Below are 13688 nucleotides of genomic sequence, written 5' to 3' on the forward strand. Positions count from 1 at the left end.
TCTACTCCCTCAAGATGCGTGTTTGTTTGTTTTTTAACAGTGAGAAGGTAGCTGGTTTTCTAGACATGCTATGGCGAATGCATTTTGAAAATGGATGTTTGGAAATATTCTATCATTATGTGATTTTTGTTACTGAAAACAGTGAACTCTGTAAACTGGGAAATGGAATTTTCTAACCTGTTTTAAAATCCTCCAAATAAAGAGCTGAGAAAGCATAGCCAGTGATGTAGTGATGTGTTTCTTCATCACTGTATGTATTTGTGAGGTATCTTTTTTTTTTCCTATAACAGACCTTAAAGCCAGGTATTAAAATAAATTGAATTTAGAACTAAGCCATCGAATCACTGTTTCATAAAGTATTAGATCAAGATATTTAATGAGGCATAGTGAATCACATTGTTCTCAATTTAAAATAGTGAAAATAAAACGATTTTTTTGGTGCCATTAATTAATAAAATTAAGATTTTTAAAAGTCTTTTTTATCTCATCTTCCAAAAATTTCCATGTAGAGTGATTTTGTATTACACATAGTATGTTAACACAGTGGTACCTACATACATAATTTGTATATGATATTTGCTTAAAAGTTTTTAAAAATTGATGGTGTACATGATCACAAAAGTTTGTAGACCCTTGAGTGGTACAAACAGTTGACGTGCTTGGCTGCTAATCACAAGGTTCATGGTTTGAGTCCATGCAGAGGTACCTTGGAAGAAAGGCCTGACAATCTACTTCCAAAAATCAGCCATCGAATCCCCTAGGGAGCACAGATCTACTCTATACAGATGGGATTACCGTGAGTCGGAGTCGACTCAATGGCAACTGTTTTTTTTTTTTTTTTTCTTTAATATAGGTGAACATTCCTGGTTCATTGGAAAACTACTTCTCTTTGGGTTAGGAAAGGTTCATGGTAGAGGTAGGTATTAAGGCTGCAGCTAAATAAACTTTTATACCTCAATAATAGAACTTATTACATTGCTTACGATTAACAGAGTAATTCACTGAAGAACATTTGGAAATGTTTCCTTCTGTTGTACATATGGCTGCTTTGAGTCGAAATAACTCCACGGCACCTAATAACAGCAACAGTCCGTGTGCCACCCACTGTGTTACTCACCTGGAATACGCAGGGAAACAGAAATTTCAAGAAGTTCACAGTCTAATAGTGAAGACCTGTATGGAAACCAAAACTTAGGATTCAGTTTGGTGCAAAAATAGAAATACATAAAGAGTGATTAAGTATGTGGAGGAAGCCAAAGAAGTCTTCAGGAGAAGATAAAATTTGGGCAAGGTATTGAAATAATTAAGAGGAGTTTACTATATGAAGAAGGGTAGTGCTATTAATAGGTTTTCATTGCAGGTGAACAATGACTAAATGCTGAATTTTTTCTAGGTAGTAGTTACAAATTTAACTGTCAAATCAGGGGTTACTTAAATTTAGTGCTTAGAGCTTTCCTTTATTTTGTGTCTTGTATTCTGGGGTTTTTTGTTTGTCTCTTTTTGTTTTTGCTAATTATTATTACTATTTTTTTTTTCTGGATAGACAGACTATTCATAGCTTACACTAAAACCTTATCAAGAGGTCTCCTTCTGTTCTTTAGTCTCAGTGAAAGATTATTTGTTGAAATTGGTTCAAAGGCCATTTGGATTTGCTATATTTGATTATACATCTATGTCTTATAAATAAATCCACATATTTTATTACCAACAATTGCAGTCCCTAAGTGTCTGTACCATAGTTGTCATGTGGTCATTAATACAAATTTTGGATCTTACCTTGGTGAGATCTTCTTAATAATAAACTCAGGATGGTGAAGGGAATGGGAGAGTTAAATTGTTGGAAATTCGAGCTCCACTTTATAGATAGTCCTCTCTTTTTACATAACCCATTTGAGGATAGAGATTTCCCCTCATAAGGAGAATGAGGAGGAGAAGTACAGGGAAGATACAAACAAACAACAACAACAAAACCCCCAAACCTGCATATGGTTCCTGATTCAGAATCTTTAGGGAGTGAATAAGGTGGTGTTCTTCCTCCCTGCTGCCCTCCCCTGATATAGAAGTAGCTTACGGGAGTTCAGAAATGTTTTTCCACATTTCTCCATCTCCCTGGATATTTCTAGCTTCTTAAGATGGCCCTGGTGGTGCAGTGGACAAGCGCTTGGCTGCTAACCAAAAGGTTAGTGATTCAAACCCACCAGCGCTCCGCAGGAGAAAGATGTGGCAGTCTGCTTCTGTAAAGACTTCAATCTAGGCCACCCTATGGAGCAATTCTGCAGTGGAGGGTCGCTATGAGCTGGAATAGACTGGACAGTAGTGGGTTTAAGATGGCACTTAGGATTTCTTTTGCATTGTAAAAACAAAATGATGATAAATAGAATAAATTGAAATAGTAATGTACTATTGTTGGAATCAACACCGTATTTAGTAGACATCAAACAGTAGGCATCCCATATAAATATAGTTTCCATATATCTGGAGCTTACTTCTTTTAGTGCCAAAATTTGTTTAACCATTTTATTTGATGGAAATTACCAAAAAAAAAAAAAAAAATTACGTTAAACAAATTCAGTCTTAAGTTTAGGATCGTCTTTACCAAACACATAATATACATTATCTGTATTAAGCAGTGTAGTGTTTCTTATCCTTTAGATACTTGTTCTCTCTTCAATATGTGTATATTTTTATACAGAACTTTCATACACTTAGTGTATATATATATATGGATGTTGTATGCAACAAGCCAGTGATGTCTTTCAAACCAAAACCCTGATTAATTTCACAAATACCGTTTTCATCACAGCACTCTTTTACCCCCAAATCTCTAATGGCTCCTTATTGCCTAGAGAACCAACTATAGTCTGGGTGTGAGCGTGCAAATATAATTTAATTGTCAGCACTTCCCAACACAAACATTCCGCTCTAGCCAGGACAGTTCGCACACTCTTATAATTATTCCATGCCCCCTAACCTTTGTTCGTGCTGTCGTGCACATTCTGCTCAGGGATCTTGAGTAAGTTATTTATCTTTGTATATTTTCTTAGCAACTTGCTTATCCTTGTCTTAAAGTCTCAGTGAATGATGTAATTGATTGTTTCCTTGTGTTGAAAGTACGGAGATCGATCTGCAATGAAGTCTGAAAAACATAGTTTCTAGCTTTCTGGAAAACTAGAGGGGAGTTTGTGTGGATAAACTAATCTAAACTTTTTGTCGTGGGTTCTAGCTTTATATCTCTGCTTCTTGTTCCTATTCTTATTTTTCTATTCACCAGATTTCCTAACTTGAATTTTTTTTTTCCTCGTGAAATCACATGTATCTTTCTGGGCCTTACTATGCTTTTCTCTAGTATGAGGAAACTTATACCATGTGATCTCTAACTTCCCTTTTGGCTGTAATCTTGTGTTGATATTCATTCATTTATTCTTTCATTCAAAGATATTTGTTGAATGTCTGTTATAGATATGCTCAACAATATAAGATTATCTGCCCTCCAAGAATAAAAGAACTCGTGTTTTTCAGTACTCAGCATTGTTTCATTCATAGCCTTACCTGACACTGTAGCCTATGTTATTGTTGTCCTGCCCAGTGGGTTGATTCTTTCAACATTTACTAAAAAGTGTAGACATAGGTTAGCTTGTGTTTTGCTTATATACATTTGTTTTAATAAATTAATCCAATTGCAAGCTCCATGAAGAGTGTCACTTCTTTTCTATAATAATCATCTAACATAGTGACAGTAACAGAGTAATAATTGTAATGATAATAGGTAACATATGAGCACTAAGTTTGAGCCAGGCATTATTTTAAATGCTTTACATATGTATTTCTATACATATATTTCCTTTAATTCTCACAATGTGTGTATGAGATGGAATCTCTTATCTTCATTTTACAGATGAGGAAAGACACTCAAAGGTTAAATAATTTCCGCAAGGTTATACTGCTGGTGAGTGAAGTTGGAATATGAATATAGATAGTCAGACTTCAGAAACCCATGTTCTTATCTATTCTGCTGTAGTTGCTGAATGAATGGAGTGAATGAATCTTTAATATATATTGGATACAACGTTGGTATCTATTGGCACTTTGGATAAAAGAAATGTTTCACTTTGGGGAGAATTTTTTTAATGAGGACAAATAACCTTTTTAGCAAGCTAAATATTATGAAAAACTTTCACAACTAACAGTGAATATTCAAATTGTGTACTTTGACAGACTTTGACAGAGCTTCTCTGTTTGAAAGAAAGTATGTGGCATCCATGATGCTTTTAGATGTATTCTGCTTTGTATTGTGTCTTGATTATTATTTACTTCTTACTCATTTTCAGTTGAGTGGCGATTTTATGCAATGGCTTCAAGCCACAGTTCTTCACCAGTGCCTCAAGGAAGCAGCAGTGATGTTTTCTTTAAAAAAGAGGTGGATTCAACAAAACACATTCGAAATGTGCAGTCACTGCCAGATGTGTGTCCCAAGGAACCCACGGGTAATGCTTTATTTTTATTAAGCATTTGTATTATCTTTTTTAGATGAGTAGTCATACAAGTCATTAACTTAAAAAGTAAATTTTATGATGTTAAATCTAAAGAAATGTAATTAATTTACCTATCTCTGAAAATCTGGAAAAATGTTGAGAAATTGGAATATAGTTCTTTTCATGTATTTCATAAAAGATGTTACTTACATAAACTGAAAAAGAGCACTGAAAATGAAGGTACAGATTGAAAGTGGTTTAGTTAAATGTTTTTCTTGCCTCAGTGGTTAATGCCAGAATATCATTCATGTCATCTAATTGTAAGCCAAGCAATGAATATTGGAGCCAGAAGTATCTGCCATAATATAATAGAAAAAGGCCTAACCCTGAAAAAGACTAGGGATGTTAAAAGGTAGAAGATATACAATTGAAGGTATCAGAGTTTTGATGTTGAAAAAAATGATAGAGCAATTATACATTGAGGAAAGGAATTAATGACTTTTTTTTTCCTACCATCCACTCTGCTCTACAACTACAGCCCTCACGTTTTGCATATTCTTAATCTTTTACACATTTCCCCCCCTTGGCAATTGACGCTCAAATTATTTAATCAGATTGATTTTTACTAAAACACTTGTTATGAAAGAGAAAGTGTAGTTGGTTTGAATAAAATAGAATCTAAGCATTTTTATTTTCCTAGGATGTACTTGTAAACAGAACCAGCTTTAAAGAGTTCTTTTGTTTACTTTTTGCAGGTGATACAAATAGCTTATGTGTTGCCCCATCTCTAGTTACAGATCAACATAGATGGACTATATATCATTCCAAAGTAAATCTTCCAGCAGCGCTAAATGATCCTAGATTAGCAAAAAGAGAATCTGACTTCTTCACAAAAACATGGGGATTGGACTTTGTGGACACCGAAGTCATGCCTTCATTCTACCTCCCACAGATCAGCAAGGAACATTTTACAGCATATCAGCAAGAAATCTCTCAGGTAATATCTAATCTTGAAGTTAGTTATAGTCAGGTCAAAAGCAGTAGTCAGAAAGATTTTTAGTTTGCATTTATGAGCATTTTTCTTTGATAAGCCTATCTTATTTTCTGTGCATACAAATTCTGTTGTCCTGGGTTATACTTAATTTTTTGCTTGAATATATTTAAATAAATTCATCTTGCTTATTGTGATTTTCAGAATTTTTTTTTTTTTATTCCTGAGAAGTGTTAAGGTGAACATGAAACCTACCTTACCTACCTTATTAGTTTCCTAGGGCTGCCGTAACAAAGTACCAAATACTTAGTGTCTTAAAACGGGAGAAATTTATTTTCTTACAGTGTTGGAAGCTAGAAGTCTGAAATGAAGGTGTTGACAGGACCATGCTCACTCTGAAGAATGTAGGGAAGAGTCTTTCCTTGCTTCTTCCCTGCTTCTGTTGGTTCCTGGCAACCTTTGACATTCCTTGGCTTATAGATGCATCACTCTAATCTCTGTCTCCATCTTCACATGGCCTTCTCAGTGTATCTCTTGGTAGTCTTCCCCTCTTTTTCTAAGGATACCAGTTATTGGATTTAGGGCTCACCTTAGTCCAGTATGACCTCATCTTAACTAATTACGTGTGTAAAACCCTTACTCTAAATTAGGTCATGTTCTGTGGTTCTAGGTGTGTATAAATTTTGGGGGGACACACTGGGTCTATTCAATCTACTCTACCTACTAAGAAGAAAATGGTTCTATTAGGCCAATAAATATAAAGCCCAGGATAATTGGGAAGTTTAAGTAAAATTAGCAGAGTAGAACTGTTTCTATGTGTCCCATTCAGCACAGACAATTTAATAGAGCTTTAAACTTGATTCTGAGACCAAGAGCTGAGGGCAGTGCTGAGTTTGAGATAGCCTGTTACTCATTTTTGGACTCTTGGTAATTAACTGTTGACAGTATAATTCTAGTTACCATTTCAGCCTTTAAAAACATCATTAAACTCTACAGGGATATTTATTTATATTTTATAATTATTCCTTTCTGCACTTTTTAGTTAGCAAGTTTAGTTTGGATTTAGCTGATTTTATTTTACTTGATTACTTTGCTCTTTTTGTGTTTTGGAGATAGGCTGGATATGGCTGTATTATTGGCATTAATACTGTACAGTATCTGGCACATTTTTAGTACTATCTAATTTTTTTTAATATTTTTGTGTAGCATCTGTAAATATTACTTATCTTTGTGTGTGTATATTGCCATGTATTATCTAGGGTTTTTGGTATTCTGTTTTCAACTGTCAGATCTAACTGTCTGAACATTGTTCAATAAAATTTTGAAATGCAAAAGTACATGTGAAATAGAATCTGAGGAATCTGATTGCATATTTAGGGTTAGCTCAAGTGGTTTGAGATTGACTGCTAACCTAAAGGTTTGCAGTTCCAACCTACCTGGAGGCTCCTTGGAAGACAGGCCTAGTAATCTGCTTCTGAAAGGTCACAGTCTTGAAAACCCTATGGCACAGTTCTACTCTGCACACATGGGGCCGCCATGAGTCAAAATCAACTCAAAGGCAATTAACAACAAACATCAACATGTGGGTAAATTACCCAAGGTCAGGGAAGGAACTATCTGAAAGAATTAGAAAGAGGAACACTGCCCAGTGCTCCCAAAGGCCGAGAACAGCACCCGTTTTCACCAGGCACACTGGAAAAACTCATAATTCGTGAGGAATTAGGTAGAGTATGCAGGCAACTCTTGCCTCACTAAAAAGTGGGGAATAATTAGCCCTTGACTGTGCACTGCTCTGGATCTGTGTAACAAACCTAAAAGCAAGACAGAAAAGGATCAAAATGATCTCTAGATAGTGTAACTCAAGGAAAAAACTCAAGAATATTTATAGTAATATTAAAATACGCACCACCCAACAAGGTAAAATTTATGTGTCTGGCATCTAATCAAAGATTACCGAGCAAGCAAAGGTAAAAGAAGTCATGGCTTCAAATTAGAGGAATAATCAGTCAATTGAACTTACCTAGAACTGATAAAAATGTTAGGTTTACCATAAAAGGGCATCAAAATAGATATTATAACTGTATTCCATAAGTTCAAAAAGATCCAAATCAAACTTCTTAGGGTAAAAACTACAATGTGTGCGATGAAAATGCACTGAATGGCATTAATGGCAGATTAGACTGTTGCAGGAGAAATGTTAGTGAACTTGAAAACATAGCAATAAATACTCTTCAAAATGAAACAGAAATTAAGAAAATAAAAAGAAGATGAAAAGAGAATCAGTGATGTGAGACAATTTCAGATGGCCTGTTATATGCGTGAGGCATTGGTGGTTCAGTGGTAGAATTTTCGCCTTGCACGCAGGAGACCCAGGTTTAATTTCCAGCCGGTGCACCTCAGTGCACCCATCTGTCCGTGGAGGCTTGCGTATTGCTATGATTCTGAACAGGTTTCAGTGGTGCTTCCAGACTAAGATGGACTAGGAAGAAAAGGCCTGACAATCTACTTCCAAAAATCAGCCAGTGAAAACCCCTGGATCACAATGGTCCAATTTGCAAATGATCATGGGATGATGCAACACCAGGCAGTGTTTCATTCCGTTATGAATTGGGTCACCGTGAATCGGGAGCAGATTCAATGGCAGCTAACAACAACAGCGACCACAACATTATACATGTAATTGGAATCCTTGAAGAAGGGGAGAGAACCTAAAAATTTTTGAAAAAATAATAGCTGAAAAATGTTGAAACTTGGTGAAAACTATAAGCTCATAGGTCTATGAAGCTCAAACACAAGAAATGTGCAGAAAATTACACCATGGACCATCATAATCAGATTGTTCAAAATCATTGAAAAGGACAAAAATCTTAAAAGCAGCCAGAGAAAAAGACATGTTACATACAGAGGAACAGTGATAAGTATAATGGCAGATTTTTCATTTGAGGTGAGAAGATAATGGAACATCATCTTTAAAATACTGAAAGAAAAAACTGATAACCTAGAATTCTGTACCCAGTGAAAATATCCTTCAAAAATGAAGGTGGAATAAAGACACATTAGACATAAAAAAGCTGAAGGAATTCATACCAGCAGACCACCTGCGCTTTAATAAACGTAAAGGAAGTTTTTCAGGCAGAAGGGAAATGATACCAGATGGTGATCTGGATCTACACAAAGAAATTAAGTGTACCAGAAATGGCAGCTACATGGGTAAATACATAAGATTTTTCCTTATTATGTAAACCTCTTTAAAAGATACTTGTTTAAGTAAAAATAATAACAGTGTATTATGGGGCTTATTACATATGTAAAAATAAAATATATGATAATAGTTGTCATGGATTGAATTATGTCCCCACAAAAATGTGTGTATCAACTTGGTTAGGCCATTATTCCCAGTATTGTGTGGTTGTCCTCCATTTTGTGTTTGATGTGATTTTCCTGTGTGTTGTAAATCCCTATATCTATGATGTTAATGAGGTGGGATAGGCAGCAGTTACGTTAATGAGGCAGTACTCAATTTACAAGATTGGATTGTGTCTTGAGCCAATCTCTTGAGATATAAAAGAGAGAAGCGAGCAGAGAGACGGGGGACCTCATGCCACCAAGAAAGCAGTACCGGGAACAGAGCTTGTCCTTTGGACCCAGGGTTCCTGTGTGGAGAAGCTCCTAGTCCAGGGGAGGATAAATGACAAGCACCTTACTCCAGAGCTGACAGAGAAAGCCTTGCCCTGGAGCTGACACCCTAAATTTGGACTTCTAGCCTGTTGGACTGTGCGAAAACAAACTTTTGTTTGTTAAAGCCATCCACTTCTGGTATTTCTGTTACAGCCACACTAGATGACTAAGACAAGCCCCTAATAACAAAATACATGAAGTAGAAGTACAGGTCTTTGCATGGACATTGCTTTCATTTCTCTTGGATAAATACCTAGGAGTGGAAAGATAAGATATGGCTGAACTATGGCAGAACTACAGTGAAACCTGTGAGAGCTGGAATTTGACAGGACTGTCTTGTTTTCCTGGGTCTTGTAAATTTTCCACCTTTGACAGGGTGCAGTCTTACCACTTTTCTGTTGCTCTCTATTACTGGAAAACACTTGAGTTTTTCCTCTCTGACAGATTTCTGCCTTACACAGGATTTAATGTATTTGAAACAAAAACTTATAAATAACATGTAGGCCAAAGAAGAAAGGACTATTGGAAAGTATTTTGAGCTGAATGGAGATGAAAACACAACATACCATAATTTTGCTTAAGCAGTGCTTGAGGAATTAATGGCCCTAAACACATATGTAAGAAAAGAAGAAAGTTCTCAAATCAATGACCACAGCTTCCAACTTGAGAACTAGAAAAAGAAGAACAAATTAAACCCATAGTAAACAGAAGAAAGAAATAACAAAGATCAAAATTGAAATCAACAAAATAGAAAATAAAAACTTCAAACCAAAAAAAATCAAGCCAAAAGCTTTGTGATCAGTAAAACTTTGAGATCAATAAAATTGATAAACCTCTGGCCAGACTGGTAAGGAAAAAGAGAGAGAAGGTCCATATCACCAGTGATAAGAACGAGAGTGGTAACATCGCTACACATCCTACAGAGATTCAAAGGCTCCGTAACGGAATATTATGAATATCTTTATGCCAATAATTTCAGCAACTTAAATTCTCTGAAAGACACAAATTATTAAAGCTCTTCTTCAGACAGAGTAGATAACTGAATCACCTTACATTTATTAAGGAAATTGAATGTGTAGTTAACATTTCCACAAAGAGAACTTTAGATCCATATGGCTTCACTGGAGAATTCTACTAAACATTTAATGAAAAAATAATACCAAGTCTACACAAATTCTTCTGAGTTTTGGTGAGGATGTGGAACACAGGGCTGAGACTAGAATGAGGCAAGCTAGGAGCCTAGGGTACAAAATTTAAGGAGGCACCAGAACCTGAGAGTGGGTGTCTCCTTAAATATTGTACCCTAGGCTTTTTGCTTGCATCTCCCTAGTCCAAGTTCCAGTGGAGGAACTGGAATTCTCCAGTACTGTTGGTGGGAATTTAAAGTGATGCAACTACTTTGGAAAACATTTGGGCATTCTAAAAAAGTTAAACATATATCAGCCATATGATCCTGCCTTTCCATCCCTAGATATTTGTCTAAGAGAAATGAAAACAACGTCCGTGCAAAGACTTGTAATTAAATTTTCACAGCCTCTTTATTTGTAATAGCCTCAAACTGGAGACAACCCAAATTAATGGGTGAATGGATAAACAAAGTACGGCATGTCCAAATAATCCATACTGAGCACTAAAAAGGAATGAGCTATTTTTTTATTATTATTAAATTAAATGCTTTATTTAGTATAGTTGTAGATTCACATGCAGTTGAGAAATGATAAAGGTCCTGGGTACCTTTTTCTTAGTTTTCCTCAATGATAACATCTTGTAAAACTCTAGTATAATATCACAACTAGGAGATTGACATTGATACAGTCAAAATATAGAACAATTACAGCACCACGAGGATATTTCTTCTTGCCCTTTTATAACCACACCCAGTGCTTCCTGCCCACAACCTCTCCTTAATCCCTGGCAACCAGTAATCAGTCTGTTCTCCATTTCTTTAATTTTGTCATTTCAAGAATGTTATGGAAATGAAATCATATATCTTGTAACCTTTTGGGATTGGCTTCTGTTGCTGAGCATAGTTCGTAGAGATTCATATAAATTTTTGCTTGTCTCAGAAGTTCATTCCTTTCATTGCTGGAGTAGTGATTCCTGGTGTGGATGTACCACACTTTGTTTAACCATTCACCTGTTGTAGGGCAACTGGATTATTTTCAGTTTGGGGATATTATGAATAAAGTCATTGTGGACGTTTGTATACAGGTTTTTATGTGAAAAAGAAATGAACTATCGATATACACAAAAATGTGGATGAATTTCAAAATAATTATGCTAAGTGAAAGAAGCCAGACCAAAGAGAGCACATACTGTATGATTCCATTTATATAAAACTCTAAAAATTGCAAACTAATCCATAAGGACAGAAAGTAGGTCAGTGGTTTCCTGGGTGGGGGCAGGGAGTGAAGGAAGGGAGGGTCATGAAGAGGCACAGGGAAACTTGAGGGCCATGGATGTGTTCACTATTTTGATTATGGTGATGGTTTCACTGGTGTACAGATATGGCAGTGCTTACCAAATTCTGCACTTGAAATGCGTGCAGTTAATTGTATGTCAGTTATACCTCTTTAGCTATTAAAAATACCAATTTATGAACAAAGCAAAAAAAGATACTAAAGCTTATCGGGAAAAAAATGCAAGACTAGGTCATAAAATCCTTGAAAAGGAATGAGCCCTATTAGACAAAACTCTTAGCAGAACCCTGAACACTTCTAGCCCAGTGTTTTTCTTTTCGTTACCGTCCTCCTTGCCACTTTCCTAGATGTTCTACCCATGGAGTCTCTGAGAAGATAACAATGTCGTCAGTGGTTGTCTAATCCAAAATCAGAATGGGATTTGTGTGTGTGTATGTGTGTTTTTTAAATCAGGAAAAGTATCAATAACTAATTTCTGTCTTAGGCATATAGATTTTCAAGTTTTCTTCTATCATTTAAAAGCTTTATTCTCTTAACTGATTTCTGATATTTAAATAAGCATTTTCCATTTGCTTTCTCACTACATTCTAAATTCATGAAGATACTATTGTAATTACAAAAGAAGGGATAAGTATAAGTAAATAGATGGTATATATATATGTTATAATGGTATTTGATTTATTAAACACCCTTGCTATTTTTATTTCAATTAAAAAAGCTAGTGATTCATGTTAAAGATTACAGAACTAATTAGGCATATTCTGATACTCTGTTGTGAAATATTTTGATGCTTTGCATACTCAATGCCATATAGTGTTGCTCACATTATTTACTTAATTGTATTTTTATTAGAGAGAGAAGATTCATGAGAGATGCAAGAATATTTGTCCTCCTAAAGATACCTTTGACAGGACTCTCTTACATACTCATGGTATGAATATGTGCTTTTTGTAGATAATAAAACATAGCAGAAATATTTTTTGTAGATAATAAAACATAGCAGAAATATTAATGAAAAGCAGTTTTGGGACTTCATTTGCTGTCATAGCTATAATTTTTATTTTTATTAAAAATTTAATAACCTATGTTCATAATCATTTCTAAAAGCTTTTAAAAGAGAACTTATGTCTGATTGTAGTGTTATTTTTCAACAAATATTTATTGAACATCTGGGTATTAGGAAATTTTCTTGTAGCTTAAAAATAGATGAAGAAGAAATAGTCCCTGTCCTAAGGAGTTGATGATCTTCTAAGTTTAAATAAATAAACCAGCAATTGCAGCATTGCATATTAAGTGGCACTCCTAACGTAGCCTTAGAAGGCTTCCTGATGTTGAGTGTGTCTGCAAGTAGCTAGCTCAAAAGATTTATGAGGGAAAAGGTACTCCAGGAAAAGGGAACTATTTGTACAAAGCTATAGAATCAAGAGAGAACACAGCTCAAGGAACTGCAAGAGTTCAGTATGTTGGCTCTACTGCGAGCAAGAGATGAGGCTGAAGAAATAGGCAAGGCTTAGATCCTGAGGAGCCTTGTACATATGCTGAGAAATTTTACTTTTTTCCAAAGGCAGTAGAGAGCTTCAGAAGATTTTTTAGCAGATGTGATCAGATTTATGATTATACATTCATTGTGGAAGCAGTTGTGAATAATCAGCTGTGGGACATTGGAGGCAAGGAGACAGTTGGAGGCTATGGCAATAATAGAAGTGAGAAAGGATGTGGCCCAATAAGAATTACAATGGAGGTATAGAAGAAACTGGGTCTTTAAGTGATATTCAGAAATTGAGGCACAGATTTTGGTGTTCAGTAGGATTGGTAATAGAGTAAGATGATTCAAATATGACTCCCAGGTGTCTGGCTTGGACAACTGGCTAGGTTAAAGGTGCAATTCAGTGAGAAGGGCATATAGGAAGAATTTTAGAGTCAATGGAGGCTACTTTCATTGAAGAAGAATTGATGCCTTTGAATTGTGGTGTTGGTGAAGAATATTGAATATACTTTGGACATGTTGTCAGGAGGGATCAGTCTCTGGAGAAGGACATCATGCTTGGCAAAGTACGGGGTCAGCGGAAAAGAGGAAGACCCTCAACGAGGTGGATTGACACAGTGGCTGCAATAATGGGCTCAAGC

At 35.6% G+C, this 13688-nt stretch overlaps 1 protein-coding gene across 11 annotated transcripts in view; it reads left to right on the forward strand.

Moving 5' to 3' along the window:
• Window positions 1–13688, forward strand: part of VPS54 (VPS54 subunit of GARP complex) — a 106184-nt gene that overhangs the window by 23684 nt on the left and 68812 nt on the right. For 3 of the 11 annotated variants that reach the window (XR_007513705.1, XM_049857573.1, XM_049857582.1), the window contains exons 2-6: window positions 854–916; window positions 3896–3946; window positions 4329–4484; window positions 5228–5469; window positions 12414–12492. Coding sequence is in view for 10 of the 11 variants with exons in the window: in XM_049857573.1 (XP_049713530.1) it covers window positions 4349–4484; window positions 5228–5469; window positions 12414–12492 (457 nt within the window). In the remaining variant the exon portion in view is untranslated. The other 8 variants (XM_049857574.1, XM_049857579.1, XM_049857580.1 and 5 more) reach the window with 7 other exon arrangements.

This window comes from Elephas maximus, chromosome 17 (assembly GCF_024166365.1).
Source record: "Elephas maximus indicus isolate mEleMax1 chromosome 17, mEleMax1 primary haplotype, whole genome shotgun sequence".
Lineage (NCBI taxonomy): Eukaryota > Metazoa > Chordata > Mammalia > Proboscidea > Elephantidae > Elephas > Elephas maximus.